We start from the raw sequence: 14,944 nt of genomic DNA, 5'->3' as shown, positions 1-14,944 counted from the left end.
AGATATTTTATAACTTTTAATAATCAATAGACTTAATAAAACATTATTCTTTAGTCGGAGGATCATTTGTATACTTTATCCAAAAATTAATGCTCCTGAAAATCGTCAAGTAGATATAATAAATTCCACTAAAAAAATATTTTCTATAAAACTCCTTAATCGAAAAAGATGAATTCCATCTTCACTATAATATTGATCGTAGTCGTTAATTATTTTTCATGAAACCCTATTTTCCAAAATAATTATACGCTGCATTAATTGCCTAAAGTTGGCGACCATATAACCTAATTCTGAGCTCTAATAAATGATGAGAAGCTGCTCCAGAAAAAGAAAACCTAAAGTCTACAAGATCAATCGAAATAGATACGAATAAATAAAACGAAGACGTGAACAAATAGAACTACGCGCGTTTACTCGCATTCTTGGCTTCTATAAAAGGCAGTTCATCTCTTCTCTCGCAGGATATTGCACTCAGTATTAGACAATCATCCTTCTTCTTCTTCTCATTCTTTTTTCGTTCCCTGCTTTTCTTCTCCATTTACACAAAAATTCTGCTTATTCTCTGCCAGGTAAAATAAACAGGGTTTAACCACGAGAACTCGTATACTCAACTCAATAAGTATTGTTATTTTTACTTATAGTTGTGATTAATGATGTTTTATTATGTGGATATAGTGAAGTTGAAGAAGAAGAAGGAAAAATAAAAGATGTGGAAACTGAAGATAGCAGAAGGCGGAGCATGGCTGAGCTCGGTCAACGATCACATTGGAAGACAGCATTGGGAGTTCGACCCCGACGCCGGAACCGCTGCAGAACGAGCCCGAGTGGAGAAGCTTCGTCTCGACTTCAAAAACAATCGATTTCGAGCCAAACAAAGCTCCGATCTCTTGTTGAGAATGCAGGTATTTTGTTTAACCTCACTTTGTTTCTTATTATTTGCTTTGGATTCACCAAAGCAACAAAGGCTTCTTGTTTACAAACTCTTAATTTTATCATTTCTTACACTTATTTATATTAAATTATAAATACTAATTTTTCTCACATTCACGACACAGATAAATGAAAAATATTATACTATATATTTACAAAATTATTTTAACAAAAGATTTATTGGTTTCGTCAATATAAAATATATATTTTAATAATTATTTTTTAAATACATAAAAAAATAATGTTATTATATCGAATCAAAACTTAATCAAATATTTTTTTTCAAACGGTCTTAATAATCTTTTATGTGTTCGTAATATTTAAAACATAAGTTTTGTAAAACAATATATATATGTAAAACATAAATAAGATACATAATAATATATTAAACCATCTATTAAAAAATTAATATCAACGAGTGTTGGCACAAGTTGTTAGGATATAGGAATTTGAGCATGTATGGTTAAGTTCGAATTCTATCACTGTCACTCTTAGGTGGCGTTTGGTTCGCAGGAATTCCTTGGAATTAGAGGGAATTGGAATCCAATTTCACCACTTTCTCATATTTGATTCAAGTTTTCAAAGGGGATTGGAATCCCTCATGACTTTAACTTTCTATCAAATGAGGGAAAATGAATTTCATCCATTCTATGATGGAGAGAATTGAAATTTGACCATACTATCATCATTAATATTTTGGTAACTTATTCATATATTGAATAAAAATATTTTTTTTTTCGGGTCGGGTCAGGTTTCTAATTCATATATTCGGGTCGGGTCGGGTCGAGTTCGGGTTTAGGGTGAAAAATACCTAACCCGACCCGAAAATATATATAATTTTACCTTATATATTTAGGAATAATTACAATAATACCCCTCTATATATAATTTTTTCAATTAAGTCACTGTTTTTATTGAATAAAAATAATTTTTTATTATTTCGGGTCGGATTTCTAATTCATATAATCGGGTCGGGTGAAACTTTATTTTGGTCGGGTCGGGTCGGTTTTTTTAAGTGTGATATTAGGGTCGGGTCGGGTTCGGGTTTAGGGTAAAAAATACCCGACTCGACCCGACCCAAAAAATAGATAATTTTACCTTATATATTTAGGAATAATTACAATAATACCCCTCTATATATATATTTTTTCAATTAAGTCACTTTTTTTATTGAATAAAAATAATTTTTTTATTATTTCGGGTCGGGTCGGGTTTCTAATTCATATATTCAGGTCGGGTCGGGTGAAACTTTATTTTGGTCGGGTCGGGTCTCGGATGGAGGTTCCCTTGTTCTCGGGTCGGGTCGGATGGTCCAAAAATCCGACCCATGACCATACCTAATTGGGATAATTTTAACTTATGATATTTATTAGCATGATTTTTATAATTTATTGAAATGAATAATAGATCAATAAAATTAAAATTTAATATTTTTTAAATTTTAAATTTTTATAATATATTGTTACATGTAATTTATAAAACAAACTAAAATTAAACAAAAAAAACAAGAAGGGCAATCCTGTCATTTTACATTACTGAAATCAAATTCATCTGACATGTTTCGAACCAAACAGAATATGGAATTGAATTCCAATTCCTTTACAGATTCCAATTCCCTCAGAAACATTCCAGCGAACTAAACGCCACCTTAGTAAATAATCTGTAAATTCCTATATAAATCCCACTTGAATCTTAAGTATGCCCTGACCCTAGACTGGGAGAATTACCCCTGACCTAAACTTTAGATATACCAAAAAAAATTAATAATTAATATATCAAATAATGATTCACAACATAATACAAGTATATAACATTATATATACCGGCAATAAATTTTATATAGGTCAGAGACCTGAATTTGTAGTTGAAATTTTTTGTTTGTGATTTTTGTGGTGGGATCGCTCTCATTATTATATGTTCGTAGTAATGACTTTTCTCGGCAAGTTTGTTCACCCAATTTTAGTTTAAAATAAATATTTAGACTATATTTTTTTAGGTATTTAAAATAAATTTTGGTCAAACTAAGTACTTAAAATAAGTATTTATTTTAAGTTCTAATATTTTTTAGTTAGAAAAGTTTAAAAAAATTTACTTAACATTTTAGGGGCTTAAAATAAAAAGGGTATAGTTTAAGGATTTATTTTGACAAAAACTAGTTACTTAAAGTGATTACATTACTTAATTTGATCAAAAAATAATTTAAGTACCTAATAAAAAAATAGCGTACTTCATTTTAATTAAGTCTAGCTAACAAGGTATTGTTTTTTTAAATGTTTTAGAGTTGAACACTCGTATTCATTTTTAATGATGACATTCTCGTATGATGATATAATAGTATTATTGTTAAATTTTAATAATAAATCACTAAAATCAAATCAAAACGTAAAATTAAGATATAATTTTAATACAAATAATAATTTGATGGTTAAAAGGAAATAAAAGTCATACTTAGGATACTAATAGTTTACACTTAATTTTAGTTAATAGTTACCGCTCTTACATAAAATCTGGAATATTCATTTTCGGATGAATCTGATGCAAATAGCTACACAAAATATGGGATACGCCATGGTTTAACTTATTTTAAAATTTAGAATAATTTTAATTAGATTAATATTTAATATTTAATATTTAATATTTAAATATTATTTTGAGTTCTTAGACAATTTAATCTTGTTTGCGTCGATTTTGAGAGCGAAATGATGTGTCCTTTGTTTGTGACGCAGGATCAAGGGCGGCTTGAAATGTATTTAATTTTACCTTTATATAATCTGCACTAAATATGCATTAAGTTAGCTGTTAACATCGCACAATATTCCAATATATATATATATATAAAAGAATATATTTAAACATGTGATAATTCGAAATTTTCAGGACATCCCTAATTACTTTATGTATAATTTTGCAGCTTACCGAAGAAAATCCACGTGGGTTGATTCCGTCGCCGGTGACGGTGGAAGAAGAGCAAGCGGTGACGGAGGAGGACGTAACGGTTACCTGAGAAGGGCTATCAGTTTCTATTCTTCTCTTCAAGCTCATGATGGTCACTGGCCTGCTGAAAATGCTGGCCCTCTGTTCTTCCTTCCTCCTTTGGTAAATTTCCACCCTACATGTCATTTTCATAAGTATATAACTTCCATTTACATTATAAACGTTATTATAATGTAGGTGATGGCGCTGTATGTTACTGGGGGACTTAATGCTATATTATCTCCTGAACATCAAAAGGAAATCATTCGATATATCTATAACCACCAGGTACAAGATTGAAATCAAATAAAAAAGACCTCACACGCCCATTGTTTCACATGATACCAAGCACGATACCCTTTCTTCTATGCAGAATGAAGATGGAGGTTGGGGACTACATATCGAGGGTCACAGTACGATGTTCGGAACTGCATTTAGCTACATTACATTGAGGTTGCTGGGGGAAGGGCCCGAAGACGGCGAGGAAATGGCCGTTGCTCAAGGTCGAAAGTGGATTCTTGACCATGGTGGTCTGGTCGGGATTCCATCATGGGGAAAGTTCTGGGTCACGGTACGTATATATGTATTTTATGTCACAAGTTAACAGATTCTAAATGCATAGTTAAACATTGTAGTCGAAAGTGGTTTTATATATGTGTTGAACACAGGTACTTGGACTGTACGAGTGGGACGGTTGCAACCCTATGCCACCGGAATTCTGGCTTCTACCCAACATCTTGCCGGTTCATCCCGGGAAAATGTTATGCTACTGTCGATTAGTTTACATGCCGATGTCGTACTTATACGGGAAGAGATTTGTTGGTGCCATCACCGATTTGATTAAACAACTAAGAGAAGAGCTGTATAATCAACCTTACCATGAAATCAACTGGAATGCAGCTCGAAACACTGTCGCCAAGGTGCTTGCCTTATCGTTACCGAGATCGATCGACATGTATGTAGCTAAATACTAACGTTTAATCATGGTTCTGTTTCAGGAGGATCTTTACTTCCCACATCCTCTTATTCAGGATCTAACATGGGGTGTTCTTTACCATGTTGCCGAGCCGATACTAACACGGTGGCCGTTCACTAAGCTAAGGGAGAAGGCGCTGAAAGTTGCGATTCGACATGTACATTATGAAGATGAGAACAGCAGGTACCTCTGCATTGGATGTGTAGAGAAGGTATTGTGTCTAATAGCCTGTTGGGTCGAAGATCCTAACTCCGAGGCGTATAAGCGTCACTTAGCTAGACTTCCAGATTACTTTTGGATGGCAGAAGATGGCTTGAAAATGCAGGTTAGAGATCAATCCCATGTTTTAATACCAATGGCAAGAAACTGGGACAATTTGTTGATAATATTTACATTATGAAATGCAGACTTTTGGTTCACAAATGTGGGATGCAGCGTTGGCTATTCAGGCAATCTTGTCGAGTAATCTAAGTGAATACTATGGACCAACTCTTCGCAAGGCACACGATTTCGTAAAAGCTTCACAGGTTAACTCTCTAGTTACCAATATTGTTCTGCATCAGTACCAGTGATAATCTGAACCTTGGAATTTAGCTTACTAAATGATGTTATCCTGAAAGGTACGAGAGAATCCATCTGGTGACTTCTCAGCTATGTACCGACACATTTCAAAAGGTTCATGGACATTCTCCACACAAGACCATGGCTGGCAAGTCTCTGATTGTACTTCAGAAGGGCTAAAGGTGGTAACCCAAACTCCATTATACTAGTAATTTCATGTTTCCTGGACCTTTTTTCCCGGAAGAATGGTAAGTGCTGGCAATGTGTTTATGTGATACAGTGTGCACTCTTGTTTTCACAAATGCCAACTGACCTCGTCGGAGAAAAAATGGAAACCCAACAACTCTACGACGCTGTCAATGTTATACTTTCCTTGCAAGTAAGAGCCCAATATTCCTGACTTCTTACTTGAGACACAAGTCATGAGCAGAATTCCATTTCTAGTAAGAATCCAGTCCAAATGATGCACATATTTTAACTTCTAATGCAGAGCAACAATGGCGGTTTCCCGGCCTGGGAGCCTCAACGGGCTTATAGTTGGCTGGAGGTATTTCATTTGACATCGTTTACACCTTTAGTTCCTGCACTTATCCGAAATGATCCGGTGTTTCTGACAACTTCCCTTGTGTCTTACATAGAAATTCAATCCTACTGAGTTCTTTGAAGACACACTCATAGAAAGAGAGTGAGCATTCTCCAATGCAATTGATTTTAGCCCATAGTACTAGTATTTTACTTCAACATCCACTCTTTTTTAACTCTAGGTATGTAGAATGTACTTCTTCTGCAATCGAAGCCCTTGCACTCTTTCGGAAACTGCATCCCAAGCACCGGAGGGTCGAGATCGATCATTGCATAGCGAGGGGGGCTCAGTTCATCGAAGATACACAAAACCCAGATGGTTCATGGTAGAGTATAACGTACATTCTCGATATGATTTGAGCAAGAACAATCATATATATATATATATATACACACACTATATGATAGCCTGATGAAACAGGTACGGTTGCTGGGGAATTTGCTACACTTATGGTACATGGTTTGCCGTGGAAGGGCTGGCAGCTTGTGGCAGAAACTACCACAACAGTCCTTCAATGCGCAAAGCTTGTGAGTTTTTATTGTCAAAGCAGCTGCCCAATGGTGGCTGGGGGGAGAGTTACCTCTCTAGCAAAAATAAGGTAATGTTCTTTGAGTAATCGTGTCTGACACTCGCGTCTAACATATGAATATAACAATACCGTTATCTGATATTCGTAATGAATCGAAGTAACACATGTACAAACGCTATGAACAGAAAATACTTAGTAATGAACTCCATTTTTACAGGTATATACCAACTTGGAGGGCAACCGTGCAAATTTGGTTCAAACAGCATGGGCACTGTTATCCCTCATTGATGCTGGACAGGTGAGTCTAAAGTTCCCTGTAACTCCATCTTTCTAGTAATCATGTTCAACATTTAATCATATTCGTATCAGATGCATACTTGTGTTTAACACGACTCGAATAATTTAAATCTTTCGAAAACCAGTTCTTGAATATGTTACATTGTGTTTGTAGGCTAATGTGGATTCTACACCGATTCATCGTGGGATAAAGGTCTTGATTAATTCACAGATGGAAGATGGCGACTTTCCTCAGCAGGTAAACTTTGAAAATACATGTTAGATATACCATCTTTCAAGATATATTCGTATTAGACACATAATTATATTCGAAATATGATTCTGAATTCGAGTAACATAGATATTATTTACGACAGGAAATTACAGGAGTGTTTATGAGGAATTGCACGCTGCACTACTCGTCATTCCGAAACACTTTTCCCATATGGGCGCTTGGAGAATATCGTTGCCAGATTCTATTTGCATGAATCATTCATCCTCACCAATACGACCAAAATCCATACGGTCTTTCCAGAAAAGGAAAGAACAAATGCATGTTGCTTATTTATCAAAATGAAAATTACACTGAAACGCTGATGCAAAAGATCTTTTTCATGTAGAATATTCCATAGAAAATAAATAAAATAATATAAAACATATTTTCTAACATTATATTTTGTGATGATTGATATATTTTGAACATTTTGAATTGCAATGCTGATTCAAGTTCAACGAATGCTCAAACCAGGATTCCATAAAGCTCGAGTGTACGCTAAGGGCAGCGAGAGCAGTTTCTTAGTCCTTCCAACATAGGCTCGTTTCGTCAAGTTATCGTAATCGTTTTCCTCAATCGCATCCAAAATCTTCCTATACAATATCAACGACTACCAAACCTGCAAACACGTTTTCACAATGTTAGAACAATTCATCTCAACTTTGTCCGATACTAGAGTAAACTATCGATGTCCGATTTGAGGCTCTCGGAGTATATATATATACCGGCCATCGGCTGTCCTTGTCGAGCTGCGAAGCTCCCTCTTCGGCTAGATTGAAAAAGAACCTTGCCCTTACGAATTGCTCTTTCATGAAATCTCTCCATGCATCGGTCACCTTCCTGGAGAGCACGTCTTTGTCGGATAACCCGAACTGTCCGAGCTCGTCTCGAGGAAGATAAACTCTTCCCCTCGAAGCGCTGAGGAAACAAAGACATAGGAATAAGTTCGGGGTTTCAACAAGATCAAAGACATGATCGAGACGAACACTTACTCTTCCCCTACATCTCGAAGAATGTTGGTCAACTGATTCCCAATGCCTAAGTTGAGTGCTGCATTATATATGGTACGAGCCGAAACAGAGGATTCTGGTGAGATTCCCATAACCGGAACACTCATTAATCCCACAGTTCCGGCTACGTAGTAGCAGTAAAGGTAAAGCTCTTGGAAACTTTTGTAGCGTGATTTTCTTGTATCCATTCTCATGCCCTCAATCATGTCCCTGAAAGGCTGCATCAGATACAGATAAAACGGCATTCGTTCTGCGATCGATCGAATAAACAGATAACAAGTGTCTAATTATACCTTAATGTCTAAGGGAAAACTGAAAACGGTATCGGATAGAGCAGCATCTAGCATGTCGTAGGGGCGGCCCTCGAAGATATCTTCCAGTCTCTCTTCCCACCTCTCAAGTACGGTAGAACTCATGTAGTCTGCATTTGGTCCATCGACCAGTTCATCCGTCCTCCTGCACCAAACTGCAGCCACATATTTTAGTCGCGAAAATAATGTTGAATTTCAACACACTAAATGATCTGCAAATCCAGCAAGAGCTTCATAATTACCATAAATTGCCCATATCGCCTTTTGCCGCTCCTTTGTCATCAACAAGGTGCCTGCATCATGATAGAAACTAACGCATAAATGTTCAAAAGATTTTTCCCATTAAAGAAGCAAACCCGATGATCAGTTGAAATGAGTTTGCTACCTAGGTAGAAAGTCTTGGCATACTCCGCGCAAATCGTCCTACACTTGTCATAAGCCTCATTGATGAACATAGGATCGAACCGTGATCTCCGGGAGTTTCCGGCTTTGGAAGCTAAGTAATTAGGCCACGATTGCCTCCGGACGACTTCATTAACTCCTAAATCCATATCGGAAATGCATTGCTTTGTCGATCCGGGGAAGGCTACCGGTATTATCGGAACAGCGATCACTTGTGATCTTGCCGTTGCGGGCATGGATTTCAGGACCGGTACGCTTCCATTGCGGGCTCCGATGCCAGGTTTAGATGTAAAGGATAATGTTATGCACATCGAGGAATACTAGCAAGTTTCACAGAAATATTGGGGAATTGTAATGTTTGATCCACGTATGTTATATGCTGTTACCTAGGGATGGCAAACGGGTACAGTTTCGTGGATTTCGCACCGCACCCGCTTCAATTGGGGCGGGGATGGGTATAATTTTAGCGGGTAGTGGGCGAGTGTGGATTTAGAAAGTGATACCCGTCGCGGGTAGTGGGCGGGTAATGGGTTTGAGTCATTACCCGCCCCGCATCCGTCCGCCCCGCATCCGCCCATCAAGCTAAATATCCATTAAATTTTGGACCATTATGAATTTAGGTATAATTTTAGAGACTAATTTATAAATTGTAATATTGTATAAGATATAACATGTAATTTAACCAAATATTGTTATTGGGAATATTATTTGTGCCACAAGAAGTATTTGATATCATTGAGTTGATTGTACCTGTCAAAACTTATTCTGGAATTGTGAATTGTGAATTAGCAAGATATCATATGTTTGGTGTAGATAAACTTATTCTAGAATTTTACCTGTCGAACCTCTTCGTTGAGTATGAATCATTATATACACTTAAAGCTGAAAAGATTTCCAGAGAGTCTCAAGCATAGCACGAATGTATTTTATTGACCGCACCTGTGAACGTGATGAAGATATTAATAATTTCATCAAATTTATGACTCTGGTTGGAATGACTGTAAATATAAATTCATCTTTACATATCATTGCTTTTCATAAAAGTCAAAACCCGAAACCTCTTCCGTAAAAAAAATTTATTTTCCGACGGATCTAGACGGGTACGTCGCTAGTGGGTAGTGGATGTGGAGATGGATTTGAGAATGTACCCGCGTGGGCGGGTGTGGATTTAAAAATTTTTACCCATCATGGGTGGTGGACGGGTGGTGGATTGAAAAATATTAGGTGGGTATGGGGATGGGGCAGGGGGTATCCGCACCCGACCCGCCTGTTTGCCATCTCTACAGTGTTACCACGAATCTTTTATTTCAAGATCTAACTCGTTGGATGTTTGTCCGATTGTATTTGTTTTTTTTTAAGGATTAAACTATCTAATTGTACACAAGGTGACACCAAACAAACCCACATGATCATATCATATTATTTTTTATAATATAATTTGTTTAAGCCATATGGTATTGTTTTTATTTCAAAAGAAATTATAGCTTTTGAAACATGACGTGGATTTGTGGAGAGGGTGCAGTCCCTGTTCTGTTTCGGGAACCAGATGGGGGAATCTTGTTGTAGATTGATGCCTTGTTAGATTTTTCACTTTGATTTTGATTTTATGTCGATGGGGGTTACTTGTTGCAGATTGTTGTAGTATATTCTTTTTTCTTTATCTTTTTTTAGCAATTTTTTCTATGCTTTAAATTTCACGTTGTCTCTCAAATTTTAAACGATGTTATTTTGTTATAATGTTATTTCTATTTTAGATTACCCGATTGAATATTGATAAATGTTCGTAATTAAAAAAGTTAGGTCGTGTTACGGTAATATCAGTTTGTTAACGAGTCATCGTTGCTATATGTATTTTATATAAGTGTTGATGATGTTATTATTCATAGTTGATGATGTTGTATCTATCATTTGTTCAAGTTATATGATCGAGTTTTTAACATTTTTATATAATTTTTTTGCTTAAGGGATTAATCTGTATATTACGCTGGTTTTAGAGAAAATGTAAAACTTATGTTATGTGATTGCTTTATATTTATTTTTTTATAATTTTAATATCTTGTATATTTAATAAAAGTAACTGATGCTATTAGTTAAAAAGTTAATTGATAATATTAAAGTCTAGCTTTCGCATTGTTATTTATAGCTTTAAAATACCTAAAGACATTCGCAACTAGGGTGATTATCGAGCGAGGCGATCGTGAGTTGGGTAGTACTCGACTCGTGTTCATTAAATAATTTTGTTGTTGGACTCGACGCTCGTTAAAATTGTACTCGACTCGTGCTCATAAAAAAAAATTGCTACTCAACTCGACTCGTTACTCGTTAAGCTCACTAAAAAAATTCCCTTATTTTTTAACTAAAAATAAAATTTACTAATACTATATGAGGATTTTAGGGTTGGGTTTGTTTTTCTTTTTGTAATAAAATAATATTATTAATTAATAATAATTTATTATTTATTAAAAAATAATAGATTAGTTAACTTATTATTTTTTATTATTTATTAATATATTAATAATTATTATTTAGATTTATTTTTTGAATGAAATAATTTTGAAGTAATTACTAAAAATATATTTTTTAAAATTAACGAGTTGCTCGCGAACTTATCTAGTCGAGTTAGACTTTACTCGACTCAACTCGTTAAGGTCTCGAGTTGAGTTCGAGTTCGAGTCGAGCCAACTTGATTCGAGCGTTTATCGAGTTAAAGTCGAGCCAACTCGAATGAAGCGTTTATCGAGTTTTGACCGAGTTGAGTTCGAGTTGTTCACGAGTTGCTCAACTATTTAATCACCCCTATTCACAACAATGATAAGAAACCAAATATTAGAGCAACAAGGAAGGATTTTATATTATTCTGAAAATATTCCGGGAAGTGTTCATAATTAATATCCAAAATGGGCATGTTGTTTACAATGTAAAAAACAAAAGACTTATTTTTCTTATAATTCGAGAGAATTTTAAAATTGACTAAATTGAGTTTTATTTTTTTCTTCTCTAAGATTTGTTTTGATTAATTACAAGATAATAGTTGTTTAAAGATAATTATCAATCATTTGACATTAAACGTTCATATCTCTAGTATTCTTGATACTCGATCCCGAAATCTCAAGGTCATTCGGCTCGTGGTACTGTAAAAAATTATTTATTTAGGTTTAACCCCTTTTTACTTTCTTTTAAATAAATAATATTTTTGAGTTGAGCATTTAGGTTAATTTAATTATGGGTTGGATTGGATATGGGTTTTGGATTTAAGCAAAGGCTAGGTAATGAATAATTTGGGCCAAGTATAGGCATTGGTTTACTTAACTGTTAATAAAAAAACCATTTCAATTTCATTTGATTTTCCTATTTCACCTATAATCATTTAATAATTTATTTTTTTATAAATAAAATTATGTGTATAATATATTTATTTTCTTTTTTTAATGTATACTTTTTAATTATCATTAATTTTATTAAATAAAAAATACTTTAAATCATAATAAAATCTTCATAAATAAATAAGAGTAAGTTAAATATATAAGTCGGATATTTCTCCTAAAATAATCGAAGTGCACAAACTAATTACCTAAGAATAAAATGGATCATACAAAAAAGTGTTAAAAATTTGACCAAACAAATGATGGGTACAAATAAATATCATTATTACTGATAAAAAAACAAACATCATCAACACTAACATAAAAATGTATATAACAACTTTAACTTGTTAATAAATTGACATTACCACAACTAAATTACACTTCATATTCAATGATTACGAAATCCTATCAATATTTAACCTAAAGATTCAACGTAAAAATAAATTCAATAAGATAATTAAATACCTGTGGACACCAATTTTCATCCATATATAATATCATATATATATCACATATATATATTACTTAAATAATATATTTTTTCTTTATTTTACAGATTCCAGGACCCGAACCAGTCAACAACCGTTTCAGCCCTCCACCAGCACCGCTTCTCACGCATCCAACAACCCATGCACCGGATTTCTCGGCACCAATATTACCAACAAACTACCCACCTAATAACCTACCACTATCACCACTACCTTACCACTCTATGCCACTTCGCGAACTCCTCCACCTCCACACATTTATATACCACTTTTCTATACAAGAAAGGGGGTGGATTTCTGGGGACAGCCCCACTCTTTCCATTTCCCCAAAGTCTAACCTGGTGGGGGAATTAATTATTTCCCTCTGCAAACTGGAAAAGACGCTTATCTTTAAAAGAACCACTGGCGCCGACAACGAATCCAATACCTTTCTTTTTCAACTTTGTCAAAGTAGCTTTACCTCAAAACCCATCCTAAAATTTGGCTCTCACCGCTCTCATATCTTCTTCTTCATCACTGACCAAGAACACGCACGATTTCATGGGCAGTGGCAACTTGTTACCCTCGACAGGGCTTTACTCAAACATGCAAGAATAATCGTGCTCGATGAGGCAAAAGCATCGGTTGATACTGCCACCAATAATCTCACACAGAAGATCATCAGAACAGAGTTCATGAATTGCACTGTTTGCACTATTGCACATCGTATTCCACCATAATCGACAATGATCTTGTTTTGGTGTTGAGTGATGGTCGAGTTACAGAGTTTGATACTCCGGCACGTCTTTTGGAGGATAAGTCATCAATGTTCCTAAAGTTAGTAACCGAGTATTCCTCTAGATCAAGTGGTACACCAGATTTTTGAAATAGATTGCAAGTCCAAAATTCTTCTTCCACTCGGGCATAAGGAGCTGAGGGACTGTACAAGAATGAACCTGTGCCACTGCTTCTTTCTCGCAGCACTCAGCTAACACAACGACAAAGGGAAATGGAAAATGAGAAGACCAAGCCATTTAACCAAAAATCCAAGGAGAATTTGGGGCCACCATGCTGGCAAATGACGTGGAGGAGGGTGTCTGGGACTGTTAGCACAAAATTAAAGATGCTAGGACCTTGGCTTGGGGCTACTGCTCGCGTGGAAGGGAGCTTCTGGGGCTTGTTGGTAGCTACTGCTCGCGTGGAAGGGAGCTTCTGGGGCTTGTTGGTAGATACTGCTCGCGTGGAAGGGAGCTTCTGGGGCTTGTTGGTAGCAGCTGCTGGCGTGGATGAGCGTTGGGGATCACTCGGCGTGTGACTCGACTGTTAGGGGGTGGCTTGGGCGCTGATGTGCCTTCATCATGGATGGAGGACTACGGGTGCTGCTGAAGAGCCGTGGGAGTGCGAATGAAACCTTAAAAGGGTTTGTAGGTTTGTGATATTAATAGGGGTTATTTTCTCTTTTAGTATATGTATTGTTTGATATTTTCTTATTTTTTTCTTAATATATTTATTGTTATTTTCTCAATTTATCTATTTATTTATTTTTCTCTCTTCGATTTATTTAGTATTTATTTTTCAATCTAACATTTTTGACCTTTTTAGGGGTAATTCCAATCGATCAAATGTAAGTAATTCGAATCGAATTTTTAAATTTCAATTTAAATTCTTAATTTTTGCAATTAAAGACAACCGACAAATTAATTGGTACCGAAAGGGCGGTTCAAGGGTGCTAATCCTTCCTTAACCATAACCGACTCCCGAACCCGACACATTTCTGGTAAAACGCAGATCAGGTAAGATGGTGTCCGACCTACCTAAATTCGTTTTAAAATGGTCGGTGGCGACTCCAATTCGTTTAATCCAAGTCGAAGCCCAATTCCGGGGCCCAACCGAAAGACGGTTGCGACAGCTTGGCGACTCCGCTGGGGAAAGGTAAGTGAGTCAGGCCAGAATTAATTTTCGGTTGTCTTTTTATGTGAAGATTGTAAATTTAAATTTTAATTTATTTATTCGATTCCAATTATTTACCTTTGATTATTTTTCCAAGTAATTAGTTGTACTAACATTTTTTCAATGATTTCAGATTTTCGAAAAGTTTCATCTCAGGCTCTATACCCGAGCTCCGAACCCTTTTAAGTGGGGGTGAAAGCGACGCATTCGTGTGAATTTATTCACCGCATATGCCTAGCAAGTAGCCTTCGGGATTCATATACCTTATGTCTTCGTGTGAATTTATTCACCGTGCGGGCATAAGGGAATGTGTCCCCTCGAGTTTAACTTAGTCCAC

At 35.6% G+C, this 14,944-nt stretch overlaps 2 protein-coding genes and 1 pseudogene across 2 annotated transcripts; 2 read left to right on the top strand and 1 right to left on the bottom strand.

The window, feature by feature from the left end:
• Nucleotides 1-478: 478 nt before the first annotated feature.
• LOC120202777 (lupeol synthase-like) lies at nt 479-7,497 on the top strand. Its single transcript, XM_039203153.1, has 17 exons — nt 479-569; nt 676-902; nt 3,842-4,026; nt 4,102-4,191; nt 4,277-4,474; nt 4,572-4,823; nt 4,902-5,204; nt 5,287-5,406; nt 5,500-5,622; nt 5,721-5,819; nt 5,931-5,987; nt 6,079-6,125; nt 6,205-6,348; nt 6,444-6,621; nt 6,770-6,850; nt 7,004-7,087; nt 7,206-7,497. Exons 2-17 carry the CDS (start codon nt 740-742, stop codon nt 7,314-7,316), a joined length of 2,235 nt encoding a protein of 744 aa, XP_039059084.1. The 5' UTR covers nt 479-569; nt 676-739; the 3' UTR covers nt 7,317-7,497.
• Nucleotides 7,498-7,571: 74 nt separating this feature from the next.
• On the bottom strand, nt 7,572-9,156 carry LOC120195613 (phytoene synthase 2, chloroplastic-like). The gene is made up of 6 exons (XM_039197606.1): nt 8,809-9,156; nt 8,666-8,716; nt 8,406-8,578; nt 8,095-8,330; nt 7,828-8,020; nt 7,572-7,721 (listed from the first exon to the last, which is right to left on the bottom strand). The coding sequence occupies exons 1-6, from the start codon at nt 9,134-9,136 to the stop codon at nt 7,713-7,715; spliced, it is 990 nt and encodes a 329-aa protein (XP_039053537.1). The 5' UTR covers nt 9,137-9,156; the 3' UTR covers nt 7,572-7,712.
• Nucleotides 9,157-9,217: 61 nt separating this feature from the next.
• On the top strand, nt 9,218-13,826 carry LOC120189089 (annotated as a pseudogene).
• The last annotated feature ends 1,118 nt before the right edge of the window (nt 13,827-14,944 follow it).

The sequence above is a fragment of the Hibiscus syriacus genome, unplaced genomic scaffold (assembly GCF_006381635.1).
Source record: "Hibiscus syriacus cultivar Baekdansim isolate YM2019G1 unplaced genomic scaffold, ASM638163v2 tig00000340_pilon, whole genome shotgun sequence".
NCBI lineage: Eukaryota > Viridiplantae > Streptophyta > Magnoliopsida > Malvales > Malvaceae > Hibiscus > Hibiscus syriacus.
This window is presented reverse-complemented; position numbering and strand designations above follow the sequence as displayed.